Source organism: Pleurodeles waltl, chromosome 1_2, assembly GCF_031143425.1.
Source record: "Pleurodeles waltl isolate 20211129_DDA chromosome 1_2, aPleWal1.hap1.20221129, whole genome shotgun sequence".
NCBI lineage: Eukaryota > Metazoa > Chordata > Amphibia > Caudata > Salamandridae > Pleurodeles > Pleurodeles waltl.
In genome coordinates this window covers 1,298,957,596-1,298,971,588 of record NC_090437.1, presented here as the reverse complement: position 1 = coordinate 1,298,971,588, position 13,993 = coordinate 1,298,957,596, and the positions used below count along the sequence as shown (strand labels likewise).

Genomic DNA, 13,993 nt, shown 5'->3' with positions numbered 1-13,993 from the left:
TCACAGGAAAGTGTAGGGATAGACTCCTCACACTCTCTAAAAAAGATGCAGAATCTTATGACCTCATGAAGGGTACCCTGATTGAGGGCTTTGGATTCTCCACTGAGGAGTATAGGATTAGATTCAGGGGGGCTCAAAAATCCTCGAGCCAGACCTGGGTTGACTTTGTAGACTACTCAGTAAAAACACTAGATGGTTGGATTCAAGGAAATGGTGTAAATGATTATGATGGGCTGTACAATTTATTTGTGAAAGAACACCTATTAAGTAATTGTTTCAATGATAAACTGCATCAGCATCTGGTGGACCTAGGACCAATTTCTCCCCAAGAATTGGGAAAGAAGGCGGACCATTGGGTCAAGACTAGGGTGTCCAAAACTTCCACAGGGGGTGACCAAAAGAAAGGGGTCACAAAACCTCCCCGGGGGAAAGGTGGTGAGACAGCCAAAAATAAAAATAGTAAAGAGTCTTCTACAGGCCCCCAAAAACCTGCACAGGAGGGTGGGCCCAGAGCCTCTTCACAAAACAATCCTGGGTACAAGGGTAAAAACTTTGATCCCAAAAAGGCCTGGTGTCGAAACTGTAGTCAGTCTGGACACCAAACTGGAGACAAGGCCTGTCCCAAGAAAGATACCACTTCTAACTCCCATCCAGCTAAAACTGGAATGGCCAGTCTCCAAGTGGGATCAACCGTGTGCCCAGAGCAAATCAGGTGTCACACTGAAGCTACATTAGTCTCTGAGGGTGGGGTGGATTTAGCCACACTGGCTGCCTGGCCCCCTAACATGCAAAAATACAGGCAGCAGCTCTTAATTAATGGGACAAGTGTAGAGGGCCTGAGGGATACAGGTGCCAGTGTCACTATGGTGACAGAGAAACTGTTTTCCCCTGGCCAATACCTGACTGGACAAACTTATCCAGTCACCAACGCTGACAATCAGACTAAAGTACATCCCATGGCTATGGTAACTTTAGAGTGGGGAGGGGTCAATGGCCTGAAACAGGTGGTGGTCTCCTCAAATATCCCAGTAGACTGTTTGCTTGGAAATGACCTGGAGTCCTCAGCATGGGCTGAGGTAGAACTGAAAACCCATGCAGCCATGCTGGGTATCCCTGAACTGGTGTGTGTCAAGACTAGGGCACAGTGCAAGGCACTGGGTGAAAAAGTAGAGCTGGAGTCTGGAAAAATGGCCCAGCCTACCAAGAGAAAAGGAAAGTCAGCTGGGAAACCAGCTGCAACACAACAGCAAAAAGAGAACCTCTCTTCTCAGGAAGAAGTTCTGCCCTCTGAGGGAACGGAGCCTATGGAGCTGGAACCTTATCAGGTTGAGCTCTTGGGCCCAGGGGGACCCTCAAGGGAAGAGTTGTGTAAGGGACAAGAAACCTGTCCCTCTCTTGAAGGCCTTAGGCAGCAAGCTGCTGAAGAGTCCAAAGGCAAGAAAAATGGAACACATAGGGTCTATTGGGAAGATGGACTCCTGTACACTGAGGCAAGAGATCCCAAACCTGGTGCCACTAGGAGAGTGGTAGTGCCTCAGGGTTTCAGAGAGTTTATTCTGACCTTAGCCCATGATATTCCCCTTGCTGGGCATTTGGGACAAACCAAGACGTGGGAGAGGTTAGTCAACCACTTCTACTGGCCCAATATGTCCCAGAAGGTTAAGGAGTTTTGCCTCTCCTGCCCCACCTGTCAAGCCAGTGGTAAGACAGGTGGGCATCCAAAGGCCCCCCTCATTCCACTTCCAGTGGTGGGGGTCCCCTTTGAAAGAGTGGGTGTGGACATAGTTGGTCCACTAGAACCTCCCACAGCCTCAGGAAATATGTACATCCTAGTAGTAGTGGATCATGCTACTAGGTATCCTGAAGCTATTCCCCTTAGGTCGACTACTGCCCCTGCAGTAGCCAAGGCCCTCATTGGTATCTTTACCAGAGTGGGTTTCCCTAAGGAGGTGGTTTCTGACAGAGGTACCAACTTCATGTCAGCTTACCTAAAACACATGTGGAATGAGTGTGGAGTGACTTAAAAATTCACTACACCATATCATCCACAAACTAATGGCCTTGTTGAGAGATTCAACAAGTCATTAAAGGGCATGATCATGGGGCTCCCAGAAAAACTCAAAAGGAGATGGGATGTCCTCCTGCCATGTCTGCTTTTCGCTTACAGAGAGGTGCCTCAGAAGGGAGTAGGATTCTCACCCTTTGAACTTCTGTTTGGCCACCCTGTAAGGGGACCACTTGCTCTTGTTAAAGAAGGCTGGGAGAGACCTCTTCATGAGCCTAAACAAGACATAGTGGACTATGTACTTGGCCTTCGCTCAAGGATGGCAGGGTACATGGAAAAGGCAAGTAAAAACCTTGAGGCCAGCCAACAACTCCAGAAGTTGTGGTATGACCAAAAGGCTGCACTGGTTGAATTTCAACCAGGGCAGAAAGTCTGGGTTCTGGAGCCTGTGGCTCCCAGGGCACTCCAGGACAAATGGAGTGGCCCTTACCCAGTACTAGAAGGGAAGAGTCAGGTCACCTACCTGGTGGACCTGGGCACAAGCAGGAGCCCCAAGAGGGTGATCCATGTGAACCGCCTTAAGCTCATTGTAAGTGCAGGGTAGCCATAAGAGTATATAAGAGTATATGGTCTGGGAGTCTGTCATGCACGAACTCCACAGCACCATAATGGCTACACTAAAAACTGTGAAGTTTGGTATCAAACTTCTCAGCACAATAAATGCACACTGATGCCAGTGTACATTTTATTGTAACATACACCCCAGAGGACACCTTAGAGGTGCCCCCTGAAACCTTAACCGACTATCCGTGTAGGCTGACTAGTTCTAGCAGTCTGCCACACACCAGACATGTTGCTGGCCACATGGGGAGAGTGCCTTTGTCACTCTGTGGCTAGTAACAAAGCCTGTACTGGGTGGAGGTGCTTCTCACCTCCCCCTGCAGGAACTGTAACACCTGGCGGTGAGCCTCAAAGGCTCTCACCCCCTTTGTTACAGCACCACAGGGCACTCCAGCTAGTGGAGTTGCCCGCCCCCTCCGGCCACGGCCCCACTTTTGGCGGCAAGGTCGGAGGAGATAATGAGAAAAACAAGGAGGAGTCACTGGCCAGTCAGGACAGCCCCTAAGGTGTCCTGAGCTGAGGTGACTCTGACTTTTAGAAATCCTCCATCTTGCAGATGGAGGATTCCCCCAATAGGGATAGGAATGTGCCCCCCTCCCCTTGGGAGGAGGCACAAAGAGGGTGTACCCACCCTCAGGGCTAGTAGCCATTGGCTACTAACCCCCCAGTCCTAAACACGCCCTTAAATTTAGTATTTAAGGGCTCCCCAGAACCTAGGAACTGGGATTCTTGCAACCTAAGAAGAAGAGGACTGCTTAGCTGAAAAACCCTGCAGAGAAGACGGAGACACCAACTGCTTTGGCCCCAGCTCTACCGGCCTGTCTCCCCACTTCTAAGGACACTGCTCCAGCGACGCTCTCCCCAGGGACCAGCGACCTCTGAAGCCTCAGAGGACTGCCCTGCATCTAGAAGGACCAAGAACTCCAGAGGACAGCGGCTCTGTTCACCAAAGACTGCAACTTTGAAACTAAGAAGCAACTTTGTAACAACTGGCGTTTCCCGTCGGAAGCGTGAGACTTGACACTCTGCACCCGACGCCCCCGGCTCGACTTGTGGAGAACAATCACTTCAGGGAGGACTCCCCGGCGACTGCGAGACCGTGAGTAGCCAGAGTTGACCTCCCTGAGCCCCCACAGCGACGCCTGCAGAGGGAATCCCGAGGCTCCCCCTGACCGCGACTGCCTGCTTCTAAGAACCCGACGCCTGGTAGGGACACTGCACCCCCAGGACCTGAAGGATCCGACCTCCAGTGCAGGAGCGACCCCCAGGTGGCCCAGGTGGTGGCTACCCTGAGGAGTCCCCCTTGCCTGCCTGCATCGCTGAAGAGACCCCTTGGTCTCCCATTGCCTTCTATTTCAAACCCGACGCTTGTTTGCACACTGCACCCGGCCGCCCCGTGCCGCCGAGGGTGTACTTTCTGTGTGGACTTGCCCGCCCCCCCAGTGCCCTACAAAACCCCCCTGGTCTGCCCTCCGAAAACGCGGGTACTTACCTGCTGGCAGACTGGAACCGGGGCACCCCCTTCTCCATTGAAGCCTATGCGTTTTGGGCACCACTTGACCTCTGCACCTGACCGGCCCTGAGCTGCTGGTGTGGTAACTTTGGGGTTGCTCTGAACCCCCAACGGTGGGTTACCTTGGACCCGAACTTGAACCCCGTAGGTGGTTTACTTACCTGCAAAAACTAAGAAACTCTTACTCCCCCCAGGAACTGTTGAAAATTGCACAGTGTCTAGTTTTAAAATAGCTATATGTGATTTATGTGAACAGTGTGTATGCTATTTTGCTAATTCAAAGTTCCTAAAGTACCTACCTGCAATACCTTTCATTTAAAGTATAACATGTAAATCTTGAACCTGTGGTTCTTAAAATAAACTAAGAAAAGATATTTTTCTATACAAAAACCTATTGACCTGGAATTGTCTTTGAGTGTGTGTTCCTCATTTATTGCTTGTGTATGTACAACAAATGCTTAACACTACTCCTTTGATAAGCCTACTGCTCGACCACACTACCACCAAATAGAGCATTAGAATTATCTCTTTTTGCCACTATCTTACCTCGAAGGGGAACCCTTGGACTCTGCATACTATTCCTTACTTTGAAATAGTGCATACAGAGCCAACTTCCTACACTATGTCATCAGTAATTTTCTTGTGGGCACTACACTTAATGATTGCGACCTCACGGGGCAAGCCGAGAGCATTCAGAAGTGCCACAATCAAAGTCCCATGCTGAATGGTAGTGCCAGGCGATGTGATAAAACCTCTATTCGCCCAGAGTCGTCCAAAATTATGAGCTACTCAAAACGCATACTGGCATCAGTGTAGATATTAACACCAAGATGTTCACTTATGTCACAAGCTCAGGTGAGGGCAATTAATTCTGCAGCCTGTGCTGAATTTTGCGTGATTCTATGAGATTCAACCACTGTTTTTAATGTGGTGAAGGCATCGGCTGCAGTAGTTGTACCATCTGGTAACTTGAAGCAAGACCCATCTACAAACAGCTCTCCCTGTGGGTCAGATAGGGGAGTATCTGTTAAGTCTACCCGTCCCTTGGTTTCTTCCTCAGTGGTAAAAATGCAATTATGATCAAATTCCACATTGTCCTGAGGGAGGGGTAGTAACGTAGCTGGGTTCAAGACATTGGACCGCTTCAAAATGATATTTGGACTGAACAATGTTAATTCATAACCCTTTAGACGAGCACTGGTGAGGTGCTGCGTCTGTGTTTTGTTTAACAAAATATCAACTGCATAAGAACCCATCACAGTGAGCGGGTTGCCACCAACAAACCCTTCACTTTGTTTCACCGCAGCAGCTGCAGAAGCCACTCCTCTAAGACAACTAGGCAAAGCTTGCGCCACAGTGTCCAAGGTCCAGTGTCCAAGGTCCAGTGTCCATGCTTTTCATGCACAAATAAAACAAATGGTTTGCTGTAATCTGGATTACCCAATGTAGGAGCAGAGCACAATGCCTTTTTAGTTCCTGAAAAGCCTCCTCACATTCGTCAGTCCAAGGTACCGGAGAGGGCACACCCAAAAGTGTAAGGACAGTCAATGGTTTCGCTATAAGCAAAAAATGTGGGATCCACTGTCTGCAAAAGGATGTAAATCACAAAAATGCTCTGACTTCAGTGGGGGTGTGTGGTGTAGTCATAGTATGAACACGTTTTATTCTATCTGGATGTAATCTCCTTCTCTCCTTAGAGAGGAGGTGTCCTAAATAGGTGACCTCCTCTTTATAATACTGCAATTTTGGGAGGGACACCTTATGACCTAGGGATGCTAAATGATGTAATAATTCAACAGTATCAGTCTTACATTGTGCCATAGAATCAGAAGCAATTAAAATATCGTCAATGTACTGCAACAGTAGAGAGCCCGAAGATGGATTGAATTGGTCTAGTTGATGTTTAAGACATTGACTATATATGCTCGAACTCTTCACAAATCCTTGTGGAACGCTTGTGAGGGAAATTGATCGACCAATTATTGAGAAACTGAACAAATATTTGCTTTCTGGCACAATCGGAATACTGAAGAAAGCATTCTTCATATTCATTTCTGAGAAATAACACGCAGTGGGTGGTATCATGGTGTAAAGATTATTCATGTCTGGGACCACAGGAAACTGGGGAATTACTATTTTATTGATTTCTCGGAGATCAATAACTAGTCGATATACTGTGTTATCAATAGCTGATTGCTCAACATCTGATTTATTAGTATCAATTTGTTTCTTAACAGGGAGAATCTAGCTGTTACAGGGGCTGCCCTATACTTCCTTTATTACACCTCCATGCACGAGGTCAGAAATTACTGTCTTGAGCCCTTTTTCGCTTGATTTAGATAATTTGTATTGAGGAATACGAGGTAGCCGGGCACCTGGTTTGATTTTTTATTACAATAGGGTCGATATCCATAATGTCTACATCATTTTTGCCTTTGGCCCATAAGCAAGGGTCTACCTTCGCTAGCTCTGAGGGTAAGTCGCATTCCTGCGAAAACATGCACCTGGTAGGGGCAGTGCTATCCATAGTTACATAGGCACCATCCACTGAACAGTGAATAACTGCTTTTAAATTCTTCACCATATCCAATGCAAACAAGTTTTCATTGCATCCTGAGGTTAAGGAGAGTGTGTGTCTACTGTAACTGGTCCTACAGTTACTCCCATAGTTGCTGAGGTGGGGCTCACCACAGGAATCCCATAAATCTCTATTGAAGTGGTATGAAGCCCAGACAGGGGAGCCCCGGGGACTGCAACATGTGCAATAGATGTTCTGGTGGCGGCAGTATCTAGAAGAAACTTATGGCCGTCCCCTTCGATATTTACGTCGATATAGGAAACACTCTGAACTACAGGAATACTGACTCGCCCCTGGCCCTGTCTGTCCTAATAATTGTATAATTCAGAAAAGGAATCATCTGCATAATATTGTCGTTCAAATGCATTGTCAAAAATATTAGTGTTATGCGGGACCTGGTTTACATTCTGCAAATTCTGACCATTTCTGCCTCTTCCACGCCCTTGTGGGTTACCTGACGCATTCCCTCTATCAAGTGACATGCTCTGCCTCTCTTCCAGCAATGGGCAAGTACCACGCCAGTGGCCATCCTGTTTACAGTAGGCACATTGGTTGATATTCAGTCGCGGTCTTGGGTTGGTGCAGGTACACCTCGCCCTCGGCTCCTTCCCCGTCCCCTTGGTGGGTCACCCCTCAGCTGAGGGAATGTGTACCGCTGGGGATATGCCTGCTGTAATAGTACCTTTTTCTTTACCTCCTTTACTGACTTTTCATTCTTTTCTAACTCTTCCTTATACCTACTCTCATAATATTGTGCCATCTGTAAGATCTCTGCCTGCCCTTTTGTCATCCACAAACTCTCGGTTGCTTTTAATTACTGTGATATTCCAGGTAGAAGGCTATTAACAAAGCGTTCCACAAATAACGTGACACCTGTTCCGGTGGCAAGGTCTTGACCGCTAAAATCTGTGGGTGCTTGTTCCAACCTAGTAAAATAATCTGGGATATCTTCATCTGGTTTTTGTTTATAAGTGGCAAGTTTTCCACAGTTTGAAGGGGAATAGCAGTTTCTAATTTAGTCCATATTCGGTCAGGTAAATTTAAAATGTCCTGATGAGGCAGGGCTCCTGGTGCCCTGGCTGCTTCATGTTGTTCTAAAAACCCCCATGTAGCTCCCAAGGTAGGCGCATCATCTACACTTCGAATTTTATGCCAGACGTCAGGGCCCAATAAGACACCAAAAAATAATCAAGATCTTTGAGCGTCATGCTGGTGGTGGAAGTAGAAATTCTAAGGTCACAATAGAATCCAGCTGGATTCTTTCGAGGATCTGGCAAGTCTTTTTTTTGTTTTATTATTATTTTTTTTATAGCCATTACCTCCTTTCTTTTCCATGGGATATGAACAAACTGAGCCACAGGACGTGGTTGGTGGGCGGCCTCTGCAGCTTCAATTGCAACAGAAGTGGGAAGATAAGGATGTACTTCTCTCATTGGGTGTCCCCTCTCATACATTTTGAGAACATCTTCCCTAGCTAAAACGCAAATGTGTACTTACTCCATTATGTCCTTTTTATCAAGTGTACAAACCATGCTGTTACGCCAAAGTCGGTTTAATTCCTGTTCATAAGGGAGAGGGGTAGAGCCGCTAATACAAGAATTCCAATCCTTTTCGAATTTTTCAATCATGTACTGAATTGCTAATTGCTGTTCAAAGTGTGGCATTGGTTGTACTGTTTGTATAATATCGGTGTGAGTGTAGATAGGATTTGCCATCCAAGTCTCGGACTGTTTTTTAATATCCGGTTTTTCTTCCTCCCCAGTAGTGGAGCGTGTACTAGGGGGCGAAGTCAACTTCATAGGTGTACATTGACGAATTGGGGTATTAGTGGTAAAATACATTATTTGCAAAGTTGCGTTGTTCTTTGGCGGTGAAACCTGGACTTGGGCTGGGGTCTGTGGTTTTGACACATGCTGATGTGGTGGTACACCTGCATTGGTCAAATTCTGCCTTTGGCCTTGCTGCTGTTGCTGTGCCCCTGTGATAGGTTGGACTACTACAGGAGGGGGGGGTAAGGTGGAGGTGCAGTGGGTCTATTATCTAACATCTGTAGCAATACCCCGTCTTCCTTCAATGAATGTTTGGATTCTGTCTGTGGACCCTATCTCCAGACTCAATTCTCTTCTGGGTGTGGAAGTGGTGGTATTGCACCACTTTTTGCATTATTGTTTTTCGTTTTTCTTTCTCTACCAATTTGTCCGCCTTAATTTTCCTTTTAGTAGCCTCAGTGTCCCATTTCCTATGTACATCAAACGTGCTGTCTAGCCTTTTTATGGAACAAACATTCCTGCAGGTAGGATATTTTCTTTAAATCAAAAGATCCATCCTCCGGCCACTGGAGGTCAGGACAAGGTCTAGTATGTCTGCACCATATACTGTTATACAAATTATTTTCTAAACCATAGTCCTTTAACATGTCCCACCCTGGTGTTCCTTCTTTTGGGACTGGTTGTCTTTCGTCCAAATGTGGAAAACGATTTCGGCGAAAACGACGACATAACCCTTGCTAACATTTTCTATTTCCCATACCTGACTTCAAATTTCAAAATATAACATGCAACAAGGTAACTTTTCTCAAACCTCCTTTTATCAAATGCTTGCCAACCTATAAATTGTTCCAGGCCTGGACAAAATATTCAAAGTTAACAAAGCACATGCAATACAAATTGTCAAACGGTACCTTTCACGAATACAAATTTACCAAAAACGAGTTATTCCCAAATTGATAAGTTATCTTAAACAGTTATTCTTTCAAATGCAAGTTAAAACAGACAACCGGTCAGCGTGGAACAGTCTCACTTGATCATCTGTTTTTCCCATATCTCTCTCCGGCCGCCCGTGTCAGACTAATCAGTCAAGTTTAAAGCCGATGTTCAGGATCTTCTCTGGGACGTCGCAAAAAGCGGCGAGAGGTTTGTCCGGTGGATAAGATGCAGCTGCTTTGAAACTATGTCTTTGTGCAGGGGCCCCTGGACTCTACACCTCCGGAACGGCGTCCCCCCACTGGCAGCACATCTTGTGACAGTGCTATTGGAGACATCCACTGGAAGATACCGGACGAGCCCCAATTTGTAAAGCACGATCCAAAAATACTTACAAATACAGTATACCATAATTAAACCCAAACCTCTCCAAAGAAAATAATGATTCTGTGAAATGTCCAATATATGGTATTAAATCAAAATTCTAACTTGTAGAATCGAGATTTGGGCATTTTCCCACCGCAAATCATACTTGCGGTGCAAAGAAATCAATCAGGTTAGCAAAATTGTTCACTGTACTAGGTCTAGGAAAGGGCTGATAATACAAGACCCCAGGGAAAAATGTCTGCTCTGCACACAGAAAAAAGGTTTCCCTGAGGAGAAATAAAGTGTTAAAATCCATATTTGCATCCTAGTTACATCATCTATGTAGATTATCATAATAGGGATAATATGCTGGTTGAAGTGTAATGGGGTAGATTCATACACATAAATTTACGATTTGCACACTTTTCCAGTGCATTTTTTTCTGAGACTGTGGAACAGTGACCATAAGTTCCACTATTGCACATATTTATTCACTGATCCCTTCAAACAAAATGTATCCTTGACATATTCATCCGAATAGCACTTTGAACTGATTGAGATACAGTCTGACTTATTGAGCTTCATGGTTTGGAAACATTAAAGTACATGGCTCTGTTATATTCCGGCTGTTATTTCTTTCCAATAGTTTGGTGACAAACTCGACATTTATAACTTATAAGAAACACCATTGCTTTTTTTTTCTCTTAAGGACAGATGAGTTACTGATATCCTACATGTGTCCCACATTCTTTATATATTATGCATTTGGTCTTTTTTTTAAGCATTTTGTTTCAGACCCAGTATGTGATTTGTACATTATCTCTTAACAATCTTTTTGAAACTGTACCTAACTGCTTCCATATATTTCTACAGATGAAAAGCAAACCAATTTTGGATAGAATCATCCGTGTAACTCCTTTGCCCAGGTATGATGCCATGGATCTATGTAAATTTCTGAAGCCAGTAGGCACTGTTCTCGACACGCTGCTTTTATTCAGAGAAAACCAAGTAAGTAGTTTTCATTGTGACATTGATTAACCAGCTTGTTAAAATATTTAAATATAGTATTTTTCCAATAACTAATTTGGATTATATTGTTTGAGCATATGAATTTGGATATTTATATAGAGTTTATTGTTAGCACTGTCCACACCTTTACCAAACCTGGATGTTATGGATGCTTTTTTCTGCATTGTTTTACCCAAGCATCAAAAGGAGTTGGCCGCATCCAGCAGTGGGTAGTCGTAATTCAAGAGATTTTAAGTTTTCAGTATGCTTGTGTTAGCAAACTTTGTATAGAACAATGTTTTCATTATAACCTCATAGCGGTCTGCTTACCACTGTATAGGGCTGAGTTTATACGCAGTTCTAAAGATTCTATTGTATACTGTTATTTATTTAGGGTATTGTATTGTGGTTTAAGGTGAGATTTGGGGGTATTCATCTTTGAACTGAGGGTGTATAGTGTTGTTGAAGAGTTTTAGCTGTAGTTTTTAGTGATTATTTATTTACTATGTGCCTGTGGATGGTGATTTTCATGTTTTGTGATATTTTATTGCACCGTGTCTTCACATGTGTCCTGAAATCCTAAAAATGTACACATTTAAGATTTGGCATGGTGGTGTATCTATGCCACCAGCGCATTGAAGCAGCGATGTTTCAAGAAGAATGGGCAAGACTATTGATTACGGGTAGGTAGATTTGTTTTGCCAGATTTTGAAAGCACGACTAGTATTTAAACAGCAGTACAGAGTTTAAGTAACAACATAATTGCTAAACAGCGTAAAACCAGTAGCAATGGTTTCATAGAATAGGTGGCAGAGGGAATTTACCAATCAGATATTGAGTTTTGTCAGTGTATACAAACTTGAATGCTGGATACGCTTGCAATAGTTTGTCAGGTGTGAACATCTAGAGATTGAACAATAGAGGAAATAAAGCTAAGCCCTGAAGGACGTCTCAATTGACACACTTGGCCTGGATTTGAATGTGGTAGTTCTCTTGTAGGGTATTTCCACGATTAGTCATAAGCATTGAATAGTCCTGCCACGTGCGGGGACCCAGATCACTTCTTCAAAATATCATCTTAAGTGAACGTTTTCACCTTTCTTCAGGAGACTATCCATTGTCTGTGCATATAGGACCATAATTGATAAACAATTGGTCCGATTTGCGGATGGTTCATGTCTTGCCAAGATAGAACTTGAGTGTAGGAAGCTGGCCTGGTGTGTGATGAGTACCTATGGTATTATCACCTTATACCAGGTATCCCCTATTAGTGAGATGTAGTCCGTGTCTAGGAAGCAAGGCTCTCTAGAGGTAGCGGTGGATGAGCAGCCAAGGCTTATCTAGGAGACATGCAAAGCTTATGCAATACCACTTATAGTCACACAGCACTTAAACACTTGAAAGAAAGCACTCAGTGTTACAAAAATAAACGCTCTTTAATACAGTAACACAATCACTAAAACACTAGATAGGCAATACTCCAATAGGAGGTAAGTAAACACACTATGTATAGTAACCATCAGGAATATATACTAAGAAAGTGAAGTGTCAAAGTTGGGCCCCCAGCATGGGAGTGCAATCGGTAGAGGGGAACTGGAGGAACTAGGAAACCCACAAGGTAAGTACCAGAGTACCCCCCAGCGACCAGGATAGAAGAAGTAAGTTACTGGTTCTGCCCAAACCAACCCACAGGACTTCAGAGAAGGATATTGCAAGACCCAGACAAGACTGCAAGAAACCAAAGGTGGATCCTGGAAGAGGAAGACATGGAAAAGAAGGGGACCAAGTCCAGTTCACGTTGGAGTGTCCGTTGGTGGCAGGAACCACTACTGACCTGTCTGTAGATGCAGGAGTTTGTTGACATTGAGACAAAGACAGTCAGCAATGCCGTACTGGAGCAGACCACCATGCCGGATGAAGAATTGCAGTCAGTCTGAATGTGAAGAAACCACCAACATGCCTTGGCAAAGGCAAATGTTGCAATTGGTGGAAAAGTGGAGCTCCCGGGGACCAGCAAGGTCTAGAGAGACTCAACCCACAGGGGGAGACCCAGTTGACCCTCAGCAGTGCAGAGAGTCCAAAGAAGAAGAGGCAGTCCCCACAGAGGACCCACAGGTAAGGAGCCCGGTCCTTATGAGTTATCATGGAAATTCCCCTGAGAGAACTGGAGTCTCAGGTAAGAAACTGTTCTGTCTCAATAGATTTTTCTCAGTTTAATAGAAAAGACTGAGTCAATGCAGTTGAGTAACTTGTTGGTTCTGCAATGTAGTCCCCTTCAGAACTGAAATATCACCTCAGCGTATCATCCTCAACACTGAAGAAGAAAATGCTGCCTTTTTTAACATCACACGCATTTTCTTTTTCTTTGTATCCCAAGTTTGTTTTTTTTATTTTTGTCTAACAATAAACCAGAGAGAAACCTGTCGGTGTTAATGGGGCTTTCTGTTTCATTTTTGATCAGTGCTGGAGGGCATACACATAGAGCACCCTTTAACACAGTTGATGCAGTGCTGGAACTGAGACAGTGTCTCATTTCCAGCATTCTGTCTCTCCATAGTGCATCCCTGCTTGTGGATCGATCTGTGCGGTCAATCTCCAAGTAGGAGTAATGAATGGCTGTTGGGTGAGGGGGCAGCTGTGTCCTGGGCATGGGCCAGTACTCTTCTTTTCTGTCCCCTCCCGCAGTCGAGCACAACAGCCTTTCCGCCCTCTGGTGTAGATGAAGGGTGTTGACTCTGAATTTGCCCACCCCTGTTAGAGTGGCATAAAGCCACTAGACACCAGGAATATAAAGGGTACCATACAGGATAGGTTTTCTGGACCTTCCGGAACAGAGGCTTTCTATACCTCTGGTACTAAGGACTTTGTCAATGTGCCACCCCAAGACAGAAAGTGACTACAACTTACTGAGTACTGTTTGAGTGATATGCGTTCTATGTAACGATCAGGTGGATAACACAGGAATAGTTGATGGAGCTCAAGTCCTCTTTCATCATTGAAAGGTACACCCAAGAGCACTACAAAACCAGGGATATTTTATAAAGATGTTGTAAAGAAATGGCTCCCTGTTGCAGTTACCCCCCCACTTTTTGCCTGATACTGATGCTGACTTGACTGAGAAGTGTGCTGGGACCCTGCTAACCAGGCCCCAGCACCAGTGTTCTTTCACCTAACCTGCACCATTGTATCCACAATTGGCA

At 44.9% G+C, this 13,993-nt stretch overlaps 1 protein-coding gene across 2 annotated transcripts in view; it reads left to right on the top strand.

The window, feature by feature from the left end:
• The window catches only part of LOC138250539 (uncharacterized), a 277,257-nt gene that overhangs the window by 75,779 nt on the left and 187,485 nt on the right, over positions 1 to 13,993 (top strand). For both annotated transcript variants that reach the window (XM_069205518.1, XM_069205526.1), the window contains exon 3: positions 10,659 to 10,793. In XM_069205518.1, the coding sequence (XP_069061619.1) occupies positions 10,659 to 10,793 (135 nt within the window). The remainder of the gene's footprint in view (positions 1 to 10,658; positions 10,794 to 13,993) is intronic.